The 24,341-nt window shown below is 41.3% G+C and overlaps 1 protein-coding gene across 1 annotated transcript in view; it reads left to right on the forward strand.

The window, feature by feature from the left end:
* Positions 1-15,157: 15,157 nt before the first annotated feature.
* Positions 15,158-24,341, forward strand: part of LOC124545579 (thyrotropin-releasing hormone-degrading ectoenzyme-like) — a 96,313-nt gene continuing 87,129 nt past the window's right edge. Inside the window, exon 1 of the mRNA XM_047124526.1 lies at positions 15,158-15,297. Coding sequence (XP_046980482.1) covers positions 15,158-15,297 — 140 coding nt within the window. The remainder of the gene's footprint in view (positions 15,298-24,341) is intronic.

Here is a 24,341-nt window from a genome sequence, read left to right on the forward strand (position 1 = left end):
GGGTTAGCTAATAGTTGTAATGCGCGATAGAACTTGGGACTGTAGCAAAAATTCGGAGAACCGAACTGTAAATAATGAATGCGACCAAGAAGAAATAGAGTGAACAGCAAACAGACACAGAGTAATTTGGATACCGCAACCAGATGCGACGCCAGTCTTCGCAGTGGGTTATAAGGGGTTTGTTCAACCGGTTTTTGGGTATTGTTCATCTGCCTGGGATCCCTACCATGTAGGACTGATAGAATAGACATGGAAGACACAACGAAGAGAAGCGCGTTTTTCCACAGGATCGCTTAACCGGCGCGAGAGCGTTACGGAGGTGCCCAACAAAATCCATTGACAGGCGTTACAAGAGAGGCGTTGTGCATCACGGAGAGATTTTGTATTAAAATTTCGACAGCGCACTTTTCGGGAAGAGTTGGACAACGTATTACTTCTCCCGACATATTTCTCAGAGAATGACCACGGGGAGAAAATTTGAGAATTTAAACAAAGAGGGTTATCGACAATTTTTCTTCCCATGCACAAATCGCGAGTGAAACAGAGTTGGCGGGCTCAGTCAGTGGTACAAAAAGTACTCTCCTCCATACACCAGTAGGTGGCTTGCGGAGTATGAGTAGATGTACATGAGGAAGACACAGTATGCAGCAGCTGGCAAACGGAGAAAATTCGAAAACGTAAGTGTCGCAAGAGCTTAGGCCATTAACAACGATGAGAATTTAGAAAGAAAACTAACAATAGTGTGGACTTAGATTTGCTATAGGGTGAAAATTGGAAAAAAAGTGTGTAAAAAGGACGTGTGACGTGTATAGTAAAAGTTTCAATTTTGTAGAGAGGTGGTTAAGAATTTGTTGTGACTATAAGAGAAAGAAATTTAGCAAAATGGAACCGTTGGATCCCAGAAATAAAATCGAACGGGAGTAGATAGACAAAGAAAGTGGGTTTTGTGAAAATGGAGAATTTTGACGTAAGTTGTTAGTAGAAAATCTGATAAAAGAGGAAGATATTTCGACAGAAATAATCAATTATCCAATAGGGAGTTGAAGAGAAATACGTCTACCAGAGCCCTCGTTTTTCTGCCATGTACGAGGGTTGGAATTTTAATAGTGGCAACTATTTGTTTACAGCTCGTACAAAGTACATACGTGTTTCACAGTTTTACTGACCTTCAAAGTAGTCACCAGCATTGTGTATCACCCGTTGCCAGCGATCTGGAAGTCGTAGGATACTCCTAGCACTGCCAGTCGTGTTGACAGTTCGAGCGAATTTGCAGCAGTTCTGAAGCGAATGCTCTGAAGTGTTTCCTTCAGTTTAGAAATCGAGTTGAAATTACGACGGCTTAACTCAGGGGAGTGCAGTGGTAGTATAGCACTTAGCAGCCCCGTCAGTGAAACGAGTGAGTAACAGCTTGCACTGTACATGCTTGAGCACTGTCCTGCAAAACGATGGCCAGGTCCTGCAGAAAGTGTCATCACTTCTGTCTCTATGATGTTCATTTTTGTAACACCACCTACGACCAGCATAGAGACAGAAGTGATGACACTTTCTGCAGGACCTGGCCATCATTTTGCTGGACAATGCTCAATCACGTACAGTGCAAGCTGTTACTCACTCGTTTCACTGATGGGGCTGCTAAGTGCTATACCACCTACTGCACTCCCCTGACTGAAGTCCTCGTGAGTTCAACTCGATTTCTTAACTGAAGGAAACACTTCATGGCATTCGCCTCAGAACTGCTACAAATTCGTTGGGCAATAGACCGCGCCGTTCGAACTGTCAACACAAATGGCACTGCTAAGAGTATCCTACGACTTCCACAACGCTGGCAACGGGTTTACACAATGCTGGTGACTACTTTGAAGGTCAGGAAAACTTTGAAACACGTATCTATTTTGTACTAGCTGTTAATAAATAGTTGCCACTATTTAAGTTCCAACCCTTGCACATGGCAGAAAAACGAGGGCTCTTTTAGGCGCAGAAAGTTGGCTTTGTGCGATAGCAAAAATGATTATAACGAGTTATTACTATCTGGAGTAGAAATAAAATGTGTGCCCTTAACTGGTTTTAAAATTAAAGGAGCTATTGGGAAGGCTGGAAAAACTATTTGCTGCTAATCAATGTTAAAAGCGAAAATGGGAGAAGAAACTTATTGTGTTGATTCTGTCACGGTGCTTGGATTAGAAGAGGGATTTGTTATTGGTTTGATTGGCTCTCAGAGAAAAGGGCGGAAATTGACTACGGGAAAAGTGAACTGAGAATAGCAGAAAACGATGAAATAAAAAAAAAACGCAGTTTAAAGAAGGAACAGCAATACATATAAAGTCTTCAGGAATTTACCTTGTGGTTGTGAGGGAGGACTATGGAAAAGACAGAAAAATGGCAAGGGAAACAACAGAACACTGGCAAGGGAAATCAAAGAAGATGAAGATCACGTAGAATGCAAAGAACAAGATGGACTCACCCCAGAAGGATTACGAGCGAAGATGAAAGGCATCGCAAGCATGGAACTCAAAGGAACGGAGTAGTTAATTAATTTGTTTTTGGAATACAGAGAAGTATTTAGTAAGAGACATAGCATCACAAAAGGACCGCCATATAGAATTAAAAGGAAGCCAGATAACCCGTCTTTTTTACTACCAGATAAAACACTACTTGCTCAAAACTGGCTGTGGAAAAGGCAGTGCGAAACGTGTTGTCGTCATCAGGTGTGATCGAACGGGTCAGCAGTCAGTATAACATACTCTTAGAGGCTCTTGCTAAGAAAAAGGGTGAAATTCGTCTGCTTTCGGGTGCTCGGCAAGCGAATACAGTATTCGACCGGGAAAGAGATAGACCAGTAAATATCGAACAATTTCTTCAGAAATTCAAAAGGATGCAATTTTTCATAAGTTTAGATTGGCAACCGGCTTCCACCAGTTACCCTTCTACATGAAGGCTATTGTTACCAGTACCGGTTGATACCTCTTGAGTTAAACGGCAGTCATCCGGAAATTAGACGGAGTGTTAGGAGAAAAGTTATTGAAGAAAATTGCAGTTTACTTTTACGATTTGCCACTATTTAGTAAAAACTGGGAAGGACATCTGTAGGCTTTAAAATAAGTATTTTCGAGGTGTGAGTCGTCTGAGGCCCGTTTGAATGTTGAAAAATCGGAATTTGCATGAAAGGAAATTAACTTTTTGGGTCATATAATTGATGCTGACGGTATAAGGCCGAATCTAGACAAACTAAGGCGTATAAAGGACTTTCTATTGCCGGGAAACAAAAAACCGCATAAACCTTTTTTCGGGTAATGCGGATTCTGCCGTCGATTCTTAAGTGAACAAGTGCTGAACAGCATAATGTATGGTCCTGATCAAATAAATGTACAGAAGACTTTCAGAAAATTAAGGAGAAACTATGAAATGCTACAATACACTAGCCAACAGTGAAAATGTAACTATATCGACCTAAGGCTACAATGTATATAATATGGGACACCTACAAAGATACTCCAGTATCACCCTCACGAACGAAGACGACCTGCTCATCCACTAAAACTACTTATGGATCCTGTTTAACTGGAATCTAAATGAGCCAACAATGACTTTTCATGACTGGGATATGATGATGATGATGATGATGATGATGTAAAGTCTTTTACCATCGATATTTATGTAAGACAATTGCATATAATAAAAAGGTATTATTACTCATATAAAACTAGTATGCAGTAGTTAAAGGAAAGAACACTATCATATTTAAAACAATTTAACATTTCTCAAAAATATTTCATGCACAGAACAAACCTCATGCGGTCATTCATGTTTGCGTATCTACATATTTTGCACTAGAGTGACTATTTTTACCAACCTTTCTGAGACTTAACAATCTGTCATACATTTTGGTCCTTGAGGAAGTAGCTTCCAAAATATTGGTGTTTTCATATTACCAGTGCTTACTCATTTTTGAAAAAATACTTTCTGTTTTTGTATTTGAGCCTGGAAGGTAAAGGATAAATTCTATAAAGGAGGTAATGTTGTTATTACAATGTTTTTCTTCCTGAATCATAATTTTGTCTTCCTGAATTCTTTGAAAATTTGAATCCACCTATCCTGTATTGCTATATTGTTAGCATTCCATGCACATAATTTTTCTACTGAAGTTATTTTAGCCATACGAAAGTCATCAAACAGGAGTTACACAGGCAGGATTAAATAACCTATATCTTATATTATTGAAACACTGGCCTCCACATATCACAAATTTGGTTTTGATCTCAAAGTAGATCAACCGAAATCGGTGTCATGCGGAAAATTCTAACTCCCTTTAACTACTGTAGGTAGTCATATGGTACACTGTAGAACATGTTTACAAATGAAAAAAATCTATCTTGAGCTGGTCGGTCAAACTCATACAGTTTCAGTAACAAGACTTTTAACTTGGGGACTCAAAACATTAGCTACTATTTTTCATATTTCTTACCTACGTTTTCAGTAGTTCACAACAACGCAATGCTTCTTAAAAACTAACATTCAGCCTTTCAATTTCTAAAATACTTGTTTGAAAGATATATAGCTGACTGTGCGCAAACCAGAACCATAATTCTGATTCCTCGTTATTCAAAAATGAATGCAAAGCAGCAGGGCACCTTGATTCTGACAGAAAAAGTGATTTTAAAGCAGGATACAATTTTACAATCCTTTCAAATGCAGGCAATAATGTTGACCACCTTGTGCTGATGTAACCCAGTACTTGGTGATATTCAATATTCACAAGTTTGCAGAGTTCCTTTAGATGCTCCATCCGTACACTGTATATATGGAAACACTTATAAATTTTACCCACGATGTTTCCTGCATCGACTGGTTACTTGCCTACCGCTGTTTCCACACTGTGCTGAGTAACCAATCCCTACAAGAGACTTTGTCAGACTTACTTCTAATTTGCTGAAAACGATTTCCTTACCTTCTCTCCTGACCCCGTGAAACACATTATTCATATTATCATCTGAGAGGCACACAAATTTTGATTCCGAATTATGGGATTGTAGAACATGCAGTACACGCTGTGATAAGAAAGCTGATGTTTTATTTTCGACAGAACAGAAATTCTACAATTTTACACATAACCCACCTTCAGGTTTGAAATATCACACAATGAGAGGAAGTAATTTAGTAGGTTTACGATTGCAAGTATCGACAGAAACGCTTATAGAATTCACTTCATTAAGGTCCACAGTAAGAAACTATTAACACCATGGAGCCTACACATTATTAACAATACATTCTGTTCTTGTCCTTGCACAACTAAACTTGATACCATACAAGTTCTTAATTATTTTCGATGTTGAGCCCGTGGAGTTATAACTGTGACTGTGACACACTGTGGTAGGGAAATGTTCCTTCTGGCACAGCCAATTTTAATTCTTCATTGCCTGAAATAGAAGGAATTCGTAAAAGTTACTAACACAGTAAGAAAAATTTGCAGTAGTTAATAACAAAAGTATAAGATTTCAATATTCCATTATTCTATCAACATACCTAATGTTGTATTGGATCAGAAGGCGCTCATCTTCGATGATGTTGCTGCAGCTGTTGAACCCAGTTTACGTTTCTTAGTTTTCTCGTGCTGTAAAATGTCTCAACTTCCACCATGTGTTATAGAAAATATGTTGTGGCAAGTTGTGTAACAAACCTCACAATTTATTTTGGTACTTTCCCAGAAAGGATACTTTTCCTTTAGTTTAGTAGAAAACAAGCCCTTGCGTTTAGGCTTAATTTGAAGAAATGTTCTATCGCAGTAGGGAAAAGAAAGATTCTCTGAATACTGAGTGTAAATACAGTACTGAAATGATTATTCAAAAAACTGAACAAGAGCACATGCGCTTCTTAAAGCATTCGTGACTCAACAGTCACAACTGAGCTGAGGTCGACACAGAATGCACAGAAAACGAATAACAATTGTCGATTTCCCAATAAAAGAACAAAACGTCATTAAATTTAAATCTTCCATAAACAATGGTTTTTACTTCTCAGCTAAGTTATGCATTGTTGCTGATTGAAAGTAAATTCTAGCATGCTTTAATGCAATCCAGATATAGGAGGCGTGGAAGGGGTGAAAGCAGGGGAAGTGACTGTTGACCGTTGCAATGTTGTGTGGAAGCAAACAGTTACTTCAACAGAAACCTAAAAAAGATAAATAAATCTATAACATAGAAAAAAGGTAATTTCACGATGTATTTTCAAAATTACAAATCCCAATATTTTCAGACAATTATACATAACCTAAATACCAATCAGCAGTATTAATTTATGTCTTAAAATGTATTTGCGAAATTTCAGTATACGGGAAATTTGTATGTCCCCACGGGGGACGCCGGACACCTGGGCCATGAAAGGGGACTGTTCCGTTTTTTACGGGCTTACATCGCCCACGCTGATAACTAAAACGACAATAAAGAACTTTCGTTTCAAGTTAAAGGGTTCTGCATTTAATTATAATTATATTCTATTAGCAGTCAGTGTCAATCCCCTCCCGTGTAGCCTTCGAAATCCTGCTGATAGACGGAGTAATGAGGTTTCAGGCAACAGCAGCAGCTGTTTGTGCTATGTCGCTATTTTTCGCCGGGGCCGTAGAAACAAGAGGAAGATGAAGGGAGAAGCAGAACATGTTTCATTTAAGCGTAGTTTCAGTCAGTTACAAGTTGTGTTCTTCTCTTGTGTTGGACTGATGTGTTACTGAAGTCTAGTTACTGCATGTAGCCATTGTAATTCCTGTTATTTCATAGTGCCTCGCAAATGCATAAACAGTGCTGACAATTTTTGCTACCAATAACGTCATATGTTAGCAAGGCGTACAGATTATACTTTGGCTATGAAATTCGGGACTAAGACAAGCCATGGGTTCCTCATGTGTGTTGCATATCTTCGTGACTGAATAGTAAAAGATCTTCGATGGACTTTGCTACACCCATAATCTGGCGAAAATCCTGTGCCTTTGGGATAGCCTTGCCAAAATGCTTCACAACAAAAAGACAGACTCCAAAGAGTTTGTTAGTTCCATGATCAAGCGAGACCTATGAGGAAAACATGAAGGACTTGTGAAATCTGCGAAAAGATTAAAATATCAACAGTGCAGCCCAAGGGGTACATACGCCAGTTATAACCGAAAGAAATTAAAGAAACAGTCGCTGTGGATGTAGTCGGGCCTCTTCCAAAATCTGTGGTGGGTGTAAATTATATGTGAGTGCTCACTGAACTATTTTCCTGTTACATGAGGTTGTATCATGTTAGAAAAGCAAGAGCACATAAAATGGCAGCAAAAATCATGAAGGAATACTTTAAACATGTGTGTATACTAAGAAAAGTGATAATGGAAGTCAGTTCATAAGAAAAGTGTGGACAGAAATGTTAAAATAACGTAGAACCCGTATTTATATCCAGATACAGACCAGTGCCAAATGTGGAAGGTTGGGTCACTAAGGAAATTAACTTTTTATGTACAGTATGCAGTCGTAATGAACATAGTAATGCGGCGCATTGATCGGGTAACGATGAAGATGTAATAAATTATGTGCCTCATTACTCCATGGGATGTGCTTCAGTTGAGTTCAAATAAAGTATAATTCAAGAAAACCTAAGAAACATGCCCGAGGAAAATGTGACATGCAAAGAGAAACCAGAGAGGCAAAACCAACGCTTCTGAAGAAAGCAAAAGAGTAAAAGAAGCAATTTGACGAGGCGGTTGACGCTATCGTGAATCGTGAGGGAGACTTAGTGCTGATATGAACCCATGTCAAGTCAAAGAAGGAGAAAGGAGAAATAAAGAAGTGCCACCATGTGTACCAAGGACCATAGAAACTTATAAGGTTGGTACACCCAAATGCATTAGAAGTGGAGGAGCACTAACGTGGTAAATACCGCGGTAGCGAGCATGTGGAAAATAAGGAAATATATAATATACTGGGTGATCAAAAAATCAGTATAAATTTGAAAACTTAATAAACCAAGGAATAATGTAGATATAGAGGTAAAAATTGACACACATGCTTGGAATGACATGGGGTTTTATTAGAGCCACCCCATATTGCTAGACGGGTGAAAGATCTCATGCGCGTCGTTTGGTGATGATCGTGTGCTCAGCCGCCACTTTCGTCATACTTGGCCACCCAGGTCCCCAGACCTCAGTCCGTGCGATTATTGGCTTTGGTGTTACCTGAAGTCGCAAGTGTATCGTGTTCGACCAACATCTCTAGGGATACTGAAAGACAACATCTGACACCAATGCATCACCATAACTCCGGACATGCCTTACAGTGCTGTTCACAACATTATTCCTCGATTACAGCTATTGTTGAGGAATTATGCTGGACATATTGAGCATTTCCTGTAAAGAACATTATCTTTGCTTTGTCTTACTTTGTTATGCTAATTATTGCTATTCTGATCAGATGAAGCGCCATCTGTCGGACATTTTTTGGACTTTTGTAATTTTTTGGTTCTGATAAAACCCCATGTCATTTCAAGTATGTGTGTCAATTTGTACCTCTCTATCTACATTATTCCGTGATTTATTCAGTTTTCAAATTTATACTGACTTTTTGATCACCCAGTATATCCACTTCAAATGTTTGTGGATTAAAATAAATAGGAAAGATAACTGGGAGAATGTATCTGAACAAAGATCAGTGACAAGAGTGTGTTAGTATACAAGATATTATTATTTGGTCTTGTTGGTCGATGGTGCCTAGAACTATAAAACAGTTTGAAATATTTCGTAAATTCAACATGTGTATAGGATATGGACGCTGTTAGCCAATGCATTGCGTAAGATGAACTGTGTACCGGTATAATGAACTTACTACCTTTGTTGACACGGGTTAAGACATGATGCAGGGGTTACCCATCTGCCATCTGAAGCTGCTGTTGGTGTTTATCATATGTTGCATGGTAAATCGTCACCATGTGAGGGCAACACCGCAGCGTGAGGCAGTATGGTGTTGAGCCGAAGCAGCTTTGGAACTACGCTAGCAGCCGAGATCGGTGCGAGTAAGAACCGTTCGGCTACATTCGGAAACAATCGAGTGCATCAGTAGAGCGAGTCGTCGCCAGGAGCAGCAGCGTCGCTCAGTAAGGCTGTAAGGCGAGGTTGCTGTGGTAAAACGCCAGCAGCCGAGATGGGCGCGGCTTGGAGCTACTTGCCGGCTTTCGGGAAAACCTGAACAGAGCACTACAGCGACTCATCGCGAAGAGCAATAGCGTCGCTGCGCTCAAGTGTGGAGGTGAGGCAAGGCAGAGGCAGAGCCACCTAGTAACAGAGATTGGCAGCAGATCACGACATACGCGGCTGGCTGTGTATGGGCTCAACATCCGCGGTGGACAGCTGGGAGACAGCCGATATACAGCATAGTCGCTCTGTCAGTAGCACGGCACTGCTTTGAAGACAGGCATGTGCGAGGCAATTGTGCGACGCAGTGAAATGATTGATGCTTGTGCTGGATCCTTTCCCTATTGTTTTAATACTGTTGAACCCTGTGCAGAATGTGGTTAATTACTGACCAGACCATACAGCAACTGCTTAGATGCTTGACATTTTTCACCAGCCTGAAAAAAATTACAAAATGGGAAATCTTATAAATTAAAAAAATATTCATGATAATATATATGTAAATTCCTTCTTTAAATACTTTTTAAGTGCTTTCTTTCTTTGTATCTCGGAGAACCAACGATCAGCTGACTGATGTTTCCTTACTTATCTTGAGTAATCTTGATGTGCCCTATTACATATGGTGTATAGCTAAATGTAAGAAACATGATTTAGATAGAATGTTGTGGAGAGACTCTTCGTTCATTACTATGATATCTACATCGTCTTCTTTTCGTTACTATATTGCGTGCTAAACGTACGTGAAGTGAAATGATTGGGAGCAGTGTTGTTTCTCTTGCAGCAGACTACAGGAAGTAGACTATGTTTTTTTATATGCAAAGTATTGCTGTGGGTGAGTTCTTAAGGGACCAAACTGCAGAGATCATCGGTCCCTAGACTTACACACTACTTAAACTAACTTAAACTGACCTATGCTAAGAACAACACACACACCCACGCCCGAGGGAGAACTAGAACCTCCAGCGGGAGCGGCCGCGCAGTCAATGACGTGACGCTTGCAACCGCACGGCAACTCCACACGGTGCAAAGCATTTAATGTTTAGAATTTTATCTTATGTTTTATGTGTACTCGATTTCCTATATTGAAAGCTTTTTTTTATCATTGTCAAAAGCCAGGGAATGTTAAATTTTATTTGTCAGTTGTGCTACTAATACTTCCTGCTGATATTATTTGGTTCTTGCGGAATTTTAATTTCTCGGGAAGTATATTTGTTTTATTTTCAGAATTTTGATATAGACGATGCCGTTTCAGTATCAACTTAAGCCTCAGGCGATACTGCCTCTTGGAGGTAGCACCGCAGATCCGACGAATCCCCATCATTCTAGAAGCAGAGACAGTTTTGGCGCTGGCCATTACACAGGGTGTGGAAAGGTAGGCTGGCGGTAATGATAAGACGGAATGGAGGAGCGTATGCCTAATTACGCAGATTATAGAGGCTAAGGTTACTTCTGCGGAATAAATAGAAACTGTATGAAATTGCTTATTAGTGTGAAAGAGCTAGGGCAGATAGGTATTGAACACAGATAAAGCAGAACATTGTGACCACCGACCTACTATCGGTATAAACATGTTCAGGCGATGGCAGAGTCATCTGTCGAAGAAAGGCTGCTAGCCAAACACATGCACAGTGCATGCAGAATCAGTGAGCGTGTCGTCCATGTGCGGAATGGGGAAGGTGCACGATCCATATGAGTTTGACTGGGGGAAAATTGTGATGGCCCGGAGGCTCGGCACGAGGTGTTTAGAAACAGCACGACTTGTCGGGGTTCGAAGAGCGTTGTGGTGAGTGTCCTCAACACGTGGTGAAACCGAGATGAGACCTCGTCCAGGCGTCGTCGGTTTGGGCGGCCACTCCTCACTGCATATTTCAGATGTCGTAGGCTGGGGAGACTGCGAGACTGTTAAAACACAACAGGCGGCGACTTGTGGCACAACTAACATCAGACATACATGCTGGGCGGAGTACAAGTGTGTCTGAATACACGGTGCTCCGACCGCTCCTAACGATGGGCCTCTGCAACCGATGACCCAAGCATGTGCCAGTGTTAACACCATAACGTCGGCAACTACGATTCAAATAGGTACGTAATCATCGACACTGGACGTTGGTCCAGTGGCAGAGCATCATATGGCTTCTTCATGATGGCGGTGGGAATGTGCGAATCCGTTGTGTTCGGGGACAAGAGCTCTTTGATACCTGTACTGCTGGACGGAGGCAAGCTGGCGGCGGTTCCATTACGCTCCGTGGAACACTAACGTGGGAATCCATGGGTCCACTGGAGGTCGTGTAAGGCACCTACATCTACATCTACATGACTACTCTGCAATTCACATTTAAGTGCTTGGCAGAGGGTTCATCGAACCACAATCATACTATCTCTCTACCATTCCACTCCCGAACAGCGCGCGGGAAAAACGAACACCTAAACCTTTCTGTTCCAGCTCTGATTTCTCTTATTTTATTTTGATGATCATTCCTACCTATGTACGTTGGGCTCAACAAAATATTTTCGCATTCGGAAGAGAAAGTTGGTGACTGAAATTTCGTAAATAGATCTCGCCGCGATGAAAAACCTCTTTGCTTTAATGACTTCCATCCCAACTCGCGTCTCATATCTGCCATACTCTCTCCCGTATTACGTGATAATACAAAAAGAGCTGCCCTTTTTTGCACCCTTTCGATGTCCTCCGTCAAACCCACCTGTTAAGGATCGCACACCGCGCAGCAATATTTTAACAGAGGACGAACGAGTGCGGTCTTAGCTGTCTCTTTAGTGGACTTGTTGCATCTTCTAAGTGTCCTGCCAATGAAACGCAACCTTTGGCACGCCTTTCCCACAATATTATCTACGTGGTCTTTCCAACTGAAGTTGTTCGTGATTTTAACACCCAGGTACTTAGTTCAATTGACAGCCTTGAGAATTGTACTATTTATCGAGTAATCGAATTCCAACGGATTTCTTTTGGAACTCATGTGGATCACCTCACACTTTTCGTTATTTAGCGTCAACTGCCACCTGCCACACCATACAGCAATCTTTTCTAAATCGCTTTGCAACTGATACTGGTCTTCGGATGACCTTACTAGGCGGTAAATTACAGAATCATCTGCGAACAACCTAAGAGAACTGCTCAGATTGTCACCCAGGTCATTTATATAGATCAGGAACAGCAGAGATCCCAGGACGCTTCCCTGGGGAACAACTGATATCACGTCAGTTGTACTCGATGATTTGCCGTCTATTACTACGAACTGCGACCTTCCTGACAGGAAATCACGAATCCAGTCGCACAACTGAGACGATACCCCATAGGCCCGCAGCTTGATTAGAAGTCGCTTGTGAGGAACGGTGTCAAAAGCTTTCCGGAAATCCAGGTGTATGCATCACGAGGGCCAAGAAGTACCGTATAATGGTTGCAGACCATGTACACCCCTTCATGAAGCTCATGTTTCCCTAGGGCAATGGCATTTTTCAGCAACATATAGCGCCATGTCACTAGGCCAGTAGTGTAATCGAGTGGTTCGTGGTACACAGTGGCGAGTTACAACTGATGTCCTGGCCCCCCTACTTGCCAGATTTGAACTCAATCAGACGCATTTTGGAGGTGATTGAATGTGCAGTGAGAGCTCAGCGTCCCCCTCCTCGGAATTTCCTGGAATTTGGTGACAGGTGTATGCAGATGTGATGCCAACTATCTTCAACGACCTACCAAGGCCTTTCAATGTACGAATCATCGCCATTGTTATCTGTGCCAAAGTTGGACACAGCTGGTGTTAGGTATGTGGCCATTATGTTCCGACTGATCGCTTTAAGTATGATATTATTTCCTTAAATAATGAGACAACAGTGTTTCGATATTCAGTCTTTTCCTTACCTACTTGTTCATATTAATGACAATTATTTGGAAAGAGCTAAAAATTTTTATTCAGCAGGTACAAAGGACTGAAAGGATATGTACGAATAGGTACACACTCAGGCTAATTATTGGGCTGGTAAATAAACTCGTAGCGTTTTTTCATTAGCGTAATGAACATAACAGGTGCACATAACAGGGTCATTAGTCATCAATAATATACGCTCCTTCACTATTTGAAACATTCTGCCAACGCTGGAATAACTTTCCGGCTCCGCTACTGTAAAACTAAGGTGGTTTTGAGGTGAACAACTCGTCCAGCCGTGCGCGGAGCGCATTTTCGTCAGGAAACGAAATTTCTTGAAGCTTGCTGTGTAGAATGGGGGAAAGCAGAAGATCTGACGGCTCAAAATGAGGTGGGTGCGGAATGAATTTCCAACCCAACTTCTGCATAATGATTTTTGTCAGTCTAGCAGACTGCGGGTAGGAGTTATCGTGGAGTAGCATCCCTTCACCCAGTCTTCCTGGTCGTTGTCCTTGGATTGCGTCTGCAAGACGTCTCAGTTGTTGATAACAAATGTCAACAGTGATGGATACACCTTGGGAAAGCAATTCATAGTACACCATACCGTTGTTATTCCACCAAATGCATAAACTTATCTTGCACGGATGTGTACAGGTCTTTGTGCCCGGAGTTGCTGCTTTGTTTCCGTTCAGCCTTTCCTTTCTTTTCTTATGGCAGCACGAAGGTACCATTTCTCGTCACCTCATTATGCCGTACCCATACACCCGAGTTTTGAACTTTCGCCACTGCATGCAAATGTCGCACGATGATGGAATGATAACAGTCCATCACACCTGCCAGTTCTCGAGTACACTGATGTGGATCATTGTGGATTAATGAGTTTAAACGATCTTCATCAAACCCCGAAAGTGTCCCTGAATGTGGAGAGCGGCTAATGCCAAGATAATCCTCCTTGAAACGAGAAAATCCTTTCCTTACTGTGCTTTGCCTAGTGGAATTGTCCCATACACGCAGCAAATGGTTCTGGCTGCCTCCACTGCTGTCACCCGTCAACTGAACTCAATTAGTAGAATATCACGGAAATGTTCCCACTTCTCAACTTGATACACTTTTTTTTTCAGCGTCCAGAGCTCCACTCATTATCTCCAACCGACAGGACGACAATATTTGAACTTAAATATAAATAAAAATGACAGTCGATAAATAACCCCATCGCACGCAAAATAGAAACTCTGCGAACTTATTCGTCAGCCTAATACTTAGACACATGTTTCTTGGGCATAACATCCCCCCATACCTTAATATAAAACAGATAGTTTTTCCTTGAAGGAAATGACGGAAATTGTTGAAATACTCGAGGGGGAGGAAATCTTACATCTTTCTGTGTTTTGTAAGTATAAAATATTTTCCTAACGAAAGTCATAATATGGCACACAAGAATTCTCTTAATATACGGAACTAGTATCTGCTACAGAAGTAAAAGTTGTGGTCTGTCAGAAACATTACAGATAAAAAAAACAGCGACTTACGAGAACACTGATTATCAATGTGGTGTCAAACCCCCTGTGTACCATCTGACGTCCTCCATCTCATTGTCAACAAAAATTAGCTCGCTCGCCACTTACGTGGGAACATCTCCAAGTGTCAATAAACGATCTTGATTAAACTTGGCGGGTGTGCAGAGGGGCAATGTAGTGCAACATTTTTTTTTGTTTTACCTAATTTTACTTTTAAGGTGTAATACGCACCCCGAAAGGTAATTTCTAGTTTCAGATTTAGAGGGACTGACTTCAAAACGAGGAAATATAAAAAAAAATTATTTTATATAAAATATACATAACAATGTTTTTTTATATATCGTCGTTTCGAAGATATTACTTCTAAATCTTAAACCCCAAATTACCTATCATGGTGCGTTTTACCCCTTAAAAGTAACATTGAACGCAAACAAAAAATACATATTGCTCTATTTTTGTCCCCATTCACGCCTGCCACGTTTCATGAAGATCGTTTGTTTACACTTGACAACGTTGCCTTGTTAGTGGCAGAGATCGGTTTGAAGGTGATATGTTGCTGCGTTCCTACAGTGTCGAGCACCTACCAGGAACCACTGGCACTGTGGGTGGGCAACATGTATGGCCCCACTGCCGCAGGCGCCGGATCGTCTGTGGGACTTCTGCACGCCATGCATATGGATCGCAGTGCACTGGTGGATGGCGTGCCTGCAGACATGGTGGCCAGCGCCACCCTCGCCTGTGCGTGGGACACCTGGTGAGTTCTCTGTCTGCTGCAGGATCAGATCCGGCTTCCAGATCTGTGGCCTTACAGGTCCTTCCGTGCGTTTCCCCCCTCCGTCCACCAAGCATAACCTGCGCTATCCCCTTTCTTATATGCCACAGATGTTTAGTACATGAATAATAATGAAAATAAAATATTATGATATAATAGTAAATTGTTTGATTATAATAAAATATATAAAATAATGTAACACAAAAATAATAAATTGTTTGCATCATTTATTAGTACATCATATTATAAAACTAAAAAATTTCAATTAGAGGAATAGAGAAATTGAAATTATGCATCAGAAGAATGCCCCAAGTATATGCATAGTCAATTTGTATTAATAACTGTAATAGCTTAGATTAAATAATTATTTACACAATATAAAATGATGGCTGCAGAAACATTCAGCCAGTAACTGTATATCTTTATCTGGTTGGAATTCTAGCGGTCACAAACAAGTGCATCAACGAAGAGAGACGCTTAAGAAGTTAACCGAAAAGAAAGTTATTGTGTTACAGGCTGCTTGTAGCTTCCAAAATTGTTTGGCGCTTTCGAGACAATAAGTGTACAATCTGTGTAATTACTGGGAAGTTATCTGCGAAATTTGGAATTTTGTATATGCGCAAGTATAGTCGCTTCTATTAATTATTTTTCTTTTACTTACTTATTTTTGGGACTACCACATCAGTAATTGCGTCGAATGATTGAAGAACGCCGACGTGGCATGAACTCGACCATTGAAATAGTGCTGGAGGGAATTGAAACCATGAATCCTGCAGGTCTGTCCATAAATTCGTAAGAGTGCGAGGAGGTGGCGATCTCTTCTGAATAGAAGGTTGCAAGACATCCCAGATACAGACAATAATCTTCATGTTTGGGGAGTATGGTAGCCAGCGAAAGTGTTTAAACTCAGAAAAGTGTTCCTGGAGACACTCTGTAGCAATTCTGGACGTATGGGGTGTCGCATTGTACTGTTGGAATTGTCCAAGTCCATCGGAATGCGCAATGGACATGCATGGATGCAGGTGATCAGACAGGATGCTTACGTACGTATCGTTTCTAGACGTATCAGAGGTCCCATATCAGACGCCCCACACCATTAGTAAGCCTCTACCAGCTTGGACAGTCCCTTGCTGGCATGCGGGGTCCATGGATTCATGAAGTTGTCTCCATACCCGCACAAGTCCATCCGCTTGATACAGTTTGAAATGAGCAACATGTTTCCAGTCAGCAACAGTCCAATGTCGGTGTTGGCGGGCTCTGGCTATGTGTAAAGCTTTCTGTCGTGCGGTCATCAAGCCTACACAAATGGGCCTTCGGCTCCACAATCCCAAATCGATGATATTTCGTTAAGTAGTTCGCACGCTGACACTTGTTGATGGTCCAGCACTGAAGAAATCCGTGGAAGGGTTGCACTTCTGTCGCGTTGAACAACTCAGTTCTCTTCAGTTGTCGTCGTTCCTGTTCTTGCAGGATCCTTTTCCGACAGCTGCGGTGTCGGAAATTTGATGTTCCACCAGATTCCTGGTATATGCAGAACACTCGTGAAATGGTCGTACGGCAAAATCTCCACTTCATCGCTACCTCACAGATCCTGTGTCCGATCGCTCGTGCGCCGACTATAACACCACGTTCTACCTTAAATGTTGATAACTTGCCAGCGTAGCAGCAGTAGCCGATCTAAGAATTGCGCCAGACGCTGGTTGTCTTGTATAGGCGCTGCCAACCGCAGCGCCGCATTCTGGCTGTTGACATATCTCTGTATTTGAATACGCGTGCCTATACCAGTTTCTTTGGCGCTTCAGTGTATAAATATCTACGAGTTTCTAATGTGACGCAGAACAATCATTGGCATCTAAAACTGTCGGCAAGTCCCTTGGGATTAAGAAAATAATATTAAATGTTTCTTAGTGGAATGTTATAAAACGGCCAGAAAATACGTGTCGTCCAATCCATATGTTCATTGTAAGAATCTCAGAGATGTGTACGAGTGTGAGTGGGAGAATTTTGGTAAATGATATCCCCTACAGGTAACAATATCTGCTTGAGAGAATGAATATGACCACATTACCTGATCCATTGCCTTGAATCAGAAAAGTAGGCGAGGAAGTGAAGATAAAACATGTAGGAAGTCTGTGACCATCCAAAAGAAATGAGATCAATTGAAAATGAGGACATAGGACAAAAGAAAAATGAGGGAGAAGCGATGCTGTTTGGTTGGGTTCAAGGGGCTTACCAGCTGAACTCTCACGGGCGTCAGGCTCAGGTGCAAAGCCGGAGCTCTACAAGCCAGCGGGTAAATTTTTATAGCTTAGGAAGTTGTATCACATTTCGAATAGAACATAGTCACTTTTCTTCCGAAGAAAACAAGACCGAATACATCCAGAAATTGAAGCACAATCTGTCTGGTGTCACTTGCATCAAAATACTAACAACAGAACTTTGTCGAAGAATGGAAGGTAAAACTGAAAGTTGATTACATAAGAATGAGTCTGGTTTCAGCAGAAGAATCGGTATCTGAGTAGAAATTTTAGCATCGTGTTTTATCGTACCACAGCACCAGTGATTCTGAAACCCTTTTGGTGTTGGCAATATCTCACCTACACTATGAGCTGCGGTGTCATAAGGTTCGGTTATACATCAGCTCTCTAACGACTTTACATTTGCTAAACAGCACATCTTTGGTCCATTATAATTTAGTGGGCAGGTTAACAAACTATTTTTATAAATATATAATTTGCATAAATTAATCCTGTGTCACAAACAATGTTATCAAAAAATGATAACTATCGTCTGAATAAAAATAAATAATTATTGATAGTATTTCTTGCATAAGCGAATGATGGTCTTACACAATTGCGGATTCATAAGAATACAAAGGTAATTAATGTAGAGCATCAGAGCGACGTAAATGGAATACATGCATGCAAAGTTTGACCGACAGCCCGTTAATCACAAAATTCAAAGGTCAGCACACAAAAGTCTCAAAACAGACTTTTGTGCTGTTTCGACACAAGACATCAGACGTTTAGCGATGATTTAAATGCCGAGACAAACTAATGCACGCTCTGTGACAGTGAATTACGCTTCTGAATATGGCTCCACGACCGAGCGAGGTGGCGCAGTGGTTAGCACACTGGACTCGCATTCAATCCCGTCTCCAGCCATCCTGATTTAGGTTTTCCGTAATTTCCCTAAATCGTTTCAGGCAAATGCCGGGATGGTTCCTTTGAAAGGGCACGGCCGATTTCCTTCCCCATCCTTCCCTAACCCGAGCTTGCGCTCCGTCTCTAATGACCTCGTTGTCGACGGGACGTTAAACAACACTAACCTAACCTATGGCTCCACGACAGTGCTTATAGAGCTCGCCTATGACATTGTGTTCGAAGAAACGGTTTCTTCCCTCCTGCAAATAATATCGTGTCTGGGTCTTCAGATTCGTCCATGGGAAGGCGTTAGTTCAACGGACAGAAGTGATGATTGCCTGTAGTAGCCTGATAGTTCACTCCTTGGATTACTGTACTTCCTGTACACCTTCTACGCCCAATATGTATTTCTTAAACGACTGAATAACTGTGAACCTACATCTCGCTGTTGTTTACTCGAAAGATTTTCGTATGTAATGCTTAATATTATCGGATAGTGTGTCTAAATGGAGTGCTGCCTTATCTCAGCACATGGTCAGTCCTGACGTGTTAATCTAACATATGTCGGTCGTAATTATGCAGAGAATGTTTGTACAAGTCAAATTTGTGATTTAGTTTTCTTATGATTGAAATGAAGAATGTTCTAAAACTATGATCACTCAGAGCTCGACCTTGGCTTACTACGTCCGTGTTCCGCTACATATTGGTCGCAGAGAGTGTATTGGGCTTGGGGTAAGTGATAAAAAAGACAAAGTTTAGAAATATTTACTAACTGAAAACCTTTTGCAAATAGTGCTATGTTGCAGCTAGTGTTTTGATATGAGTGGAAGGGAGGTGACTAGGCTGACAGATCCGAGTAAAGCCTATGAGTATTAAACTCATAATGCCAACCGTGAGGGAAACTCATCCACGCTGGCGCGGCAGCTGCAGGAGGGACTTGAGCAAGCCGCGGCCCCAACTAGCCTGCTCCTAGGAGCGGTAAGTATGGCTGTCTCCCACGTACGGCTGCCTTAACAGAGGTGCCCTTGATAATTGTTATGTTAGAAGTCAGCAAAACATCAAGTTCACAGATCATTGTAGTTTGGGGATGAGTTATACAATATCCGAATAGATTCAGTGATTTACACAGCGTCAACGTGATGGAGGAACCTTAGAAACCCAAAACCTTGTTAGAAGAACGAGTGAAATTGTTAAAATTTCGTAGCCAGACGCTTTTGAATAAGGTAACTAACTTATAAATGGACAGTGAAAGATCTCCCTCGAACGAACTTGACTGTAATGAAGCAGTGGTTTTTGGATGCTTGATAGTATGTCTGAAATCTTTACTAAGCCCCCTGACGTCATGGTAGGATTGTTATGTGAAGGAAATGTCTCGTTTATTAGTAGTATGGTTGATATTGAGCATACATTACATTTCCTCCTCGACCTACAACATAAGGCAGAGTAGTATCGATGAAAAAATATTAAGTATTATCAGCTGTTAATCTGAATGGTTTCTGGGTATTTAGAGTAGTTGCTATGGGAGGCTCTGAAGGAAAAGTTTCGTTTTGCTCAATTTCATGAGTTAATTTGCAACAAAACATTTGTTTAATAGAGCTCGACATGAATCAGTAGAAAAACCATTTGAGGACAATGTTAACAGAATTAAAAATGGTGTTCGATGTTTGTATCTCTCGTTTTCAGAAGCAGAAATTAATAACAACATATAAGAAGGAATGCACACACCTGATAGAACACGAAGAACATTTAACGCCCACCTACAAAAATTTGTGCGACAGCAGTAGTTGATCTCGCATGTTGAAGCTGTAAGGGATTCTGACAGCAAGCGACAAGAAGGGAGCGTCTCAGCATTTCTGTGGGAGAAGGATCGAGAGCCTAAAGCTAGGGAACGCAACTTGGATACGATTAGTTTTTTCAGGGGTAGCCACAGTAGACATTTAGCCAGGAACTGTCAGGATAAAAGTAGAGATGTCAGTAGCTGACGGTGGAGTGTGCCGCAGTGATTGCTGGAGTGTTACAGGATCCTTGTGGCACCGTTTTCTCAGGTTTCTTTCATATTTGCTACTATTAATGGAGAGCCACCATGTGCAGTGTTCGATAGAAGCCGTTCTTTTACCTACATCAATCGGGAATTTATGTGTTACATCAGGATATTTGTAAATTTCTGGCATTATCCGGAAGATATGAACCATTCAAGCGAAATGTAGATGTTTGATCTGGTTGGTCAGTTATGTATACATAACTTGAGGTGGCTATTTAAGTCAGGGTCGCTCAGGGGCTGTTAGCTCCACTATTTTTGGGGGCGAATTTTGTCTATCATGTAGGGTTAGTCCCATATCGGTGTAATACAAGGCTGTTTTTCATTTTGCTCCTCAAACGGTTATTAAATTCTGCAGACGTACGCCACTTTGGTGGTTACTGCTAGTGGTGCTCGAGGTCATCTACTTATGAGTTAAGTAGTTTGAATCCAGGACAATATGAACAGCTGGAGAACTTCTGCAAGGAGTTTTGAGATGTTCTCATTGCTGATCTAGATGTGTCGAATGTAACATCGCACTAAGAGGCACTAATCCAGTTAGGCGCCCTGTCTCCCCCATAAATGAAGCGATTATAAGCTGAGATTAGAAGGTGCAAAGTAGAAATTAGGAGATCCTCCTTGCCTTTCATCAATTTTTCTGGCCCAAACCAACGTGGTGAGGTAGGCTCTGGTGCTCTGGTGCTCTGGTGTGGACTACCACGCCCTGAATAAGGAGGTCACTCTACAATCTACACTGTTGCCTCATTTACATTTGTGCTATTCACTGTTTCAGAAAGCATTTAATCAAGCTTATTTTCAGTTGCCTTTGGCTAAGGAGTCAAAACCGGTAACGGCTTTTGAAACTGATTGGAATCTTTTCGAATACAACCAAATCCACTTTGGCCTGTAAATAGGAACTGCCTTGTTACCTCATGTTATCGACAACGTATCTTCGGATTTAAAGTTTAGCTATGTATATCACTGTTTAGATAAATTTCTTATTTCTTGTCAAAATTTTCAGGAGCATCTGGATCCTGTTGTGAAGGTTTTTAACCGATTGCTATGAGCTTGATTAAGCCATCTAAACTAAAATTCGCCCAATCTGAGATATTATTTTAGCGCGCATAATTTTACCTACTTTGGTATTGACTAGATCCGCCTGGAAGAGATTCACATCAGTTAACTGCCTAAGAATGTAAATTAAATACCTCAGTTCACAGATATGGCGAATTTTTCCCGAACGTTCGTCTAGAATTACGCCCAGTTAGCCAAGGGACTTAACGAGCTAAGATGAAGGGGATAGAATTTGAGTGAGTTCCTCCACAGCATACGTTGTTCGAAGTCTTGAAGGATTGGCTGGAAAGTGCTTCATTTATAGCGATGTCCGATTTCGAGAGGGGAATTTACTATGGTGGACATATGTGACTCGCAGTCTTTCCCCTGTGGAAGTAAAGTACTCCATGTGTGAACTCTAGACTTTCTCAGTAATCATCGGTCCGTAAAAATTGAAGATGTACAAGAACATCGCACTTTCCAACTTTAAATTGGGAACCAATCCCTTAGATGGGTGCTTATGAGGTCAAGACCGATAGGGCGGGTTGGTGGGTGGACGATTAGGACTTCTGTCTTTAATTTCAAATTTAAATACATCCATAAGACAGAAGATTTCGTATTTGATGATCTTATTCGCATGTTTCGTTAGGAGAATCAGAGGGAATATGAGGAAGAAAAAAATGTTTGTTGTATTAATACAGTATGAGGCAATTTAACTGTGTCCTATTTTGATGGGGCTTCTGCTCCTTTTTAAAGATGTAGGTGACCGACAGTATACACATCCGGAGTTGTCTCCAGTTAAGGAGCGGTAGAAAAAGGGCGAGACTCTAAGACCATATGTTTCGAGGAGAAATATATCGCGTTGCATGGCAAGGGGACATCAGAGAGATAATATTGTATTACCATCTTGAATGGTTGCTTATTGTTCAAACACCACCATCAGACAGCCGTAAGTGTTCACTTGCACAATGACAAAACGAGGATGAGAATTAGTGAAAACTTTATTTGGAAAAGTGTGGACAAATAAATTAAGAAGTTGGACCACACATGTCACATGTCTTTACTGAGTAAGCCCGCACAGAACATCCCCTACGGAGTACTGTCCTCAGATGTGACACAAGCGCCGATCCATAAAATGTACAATGATCTTGCCAGTCCGGTTCCACCACCTCGGGAAGGGAGCTGATTTTAGCCAGTTTGCGACAACGTATGGACGCGCTACTGCTGGTTAACTCCTACTATGAACATAGCTACGCAAATGCAGAAAATTATTGATCACTTTCGGCAGCGAAATAAATGTTTCGAAATGGGGGTGGCTCATACCAACACAGCTCCATATTACCACATCTGTTGACTCAGGGATGGAGACGTGGCTGCACGATCCGTTACAGCCATGCAGATAAGATGCCCGTCATCTCGACTGCTAGTGATACGAGGTTGTTGGTATCCAGGGCGGCGTTCCGTGTTGCCCTCCTGAACCCACTGATTCCATATTCTGCTAACAGTCATTGGATCTCGACCAACGCGAGCAGCAATGTCGCGACACGATAAACCGCAATCGCGGTAGGCTACAATCCGACCTTTATCAAAGTCGGAAACGTGATGGTACGCATTTCTCCTCCTTACACGAGGAATCACAACAATGTTTCACCAGGCAAAGCCGGTCAACTGCTGTTTGTGTATGAGAAATCGGTTAGAAACTTTCCTCGTGTCAGCACGTTGTAGGTGTCGCCACCGGCGCCAACCTTGTGTGAATGCTCTGGAAAGCTACTCATTTGCATATCACAGCATCTTCTTCTTGTCGCTTAAATTTCGCCTCTGTAGCACGTCATCTTCGTGGTGTAGCAATTATAATGGCCAGTAGTGTAAATCCTCTCATTTTTCTTTTTTTTTTTTTTCCTTGATGTATTCGAATCTCTATCTTCCTCTGCCTACAGTTTTTGCTCTCTACAGCTCTCTCTAATACTGCGGAAGTCATTCCCTGATGTCTAAACAGATCATCCCGTCTCTTCTCCTTGTAAGAGTTTTCCACATATTCCTTTCCTTTCCGATTCTGCGCAGAACCTCCACATTCCTTACCTTACCAGTCCACCTAATTTTCAACATTAGTCTGTAACGCTACATCTCAAATCCTTCGATTCTCTTCTGTTCCAGTTTTCCCACAGTCCATGTTTCACTACCATACAATGCTGTGCTCCAAACGTACATTCTCAAAAATGTTCTCACCCTACTCTTAATGTCACCGAGCGTTGTTTTGACTTTCCTGTATGCTGGGTCCGTCCTTCCGAAATCATTTCTTTTTCGATTAAACCTTTTACACAGGGAACTGCAAGGAAGGCTTTCTTGGTTAATGCGATCTCAAAATAACGTAACGGTGCTAAGCCAAATCTTAAATCAGGAGCTCTGTTGAATAATATTCTACTCGTAACTATGACACATAAACAAGGCTTTACCAATACTTGGATATGACAACAAACATTCAAAGATTAAAAGAACTTTCTCGCAACATGATTTCAATGGAACCTTGCATGACATGAATCAGATGTTATCCAAAACCCCGCTTTCTAAGGAAACAGAACATTAATCTTATCCAAGAGCAAATTATATTTGCTTTTAAAACAATTTCAAGAAACATTTTACAAAAATCAAGCTGCCTGCTGATCTGTGCTTTATAAAACAATCCACAAATGGACATCAACATAAGCACACAAAATACTGAAAGCTCAAGGAACAGTCCAACCACACATGGTACCATTCACAGTACAGATTTGAAGACAATGCTTTCAAACATCGTCTGTCTATAAAACAAAATT

This window comes from Schistocerca americana, chromosome 8, assembly GCF_021461395.2.
Source record: "Schistocerca americana isolate TAMUIC-IGC-003095 chromosome 8, iqSchAmer2.1, whole genome shotgun sequence".
Taxonomy (NCBI): domain Eukaryota; kingdom Metazoa; phylum Arthropoda; class Insecta; order Orthoptera; family Acrididae; genus Schistocerca; species Schistocerca americana.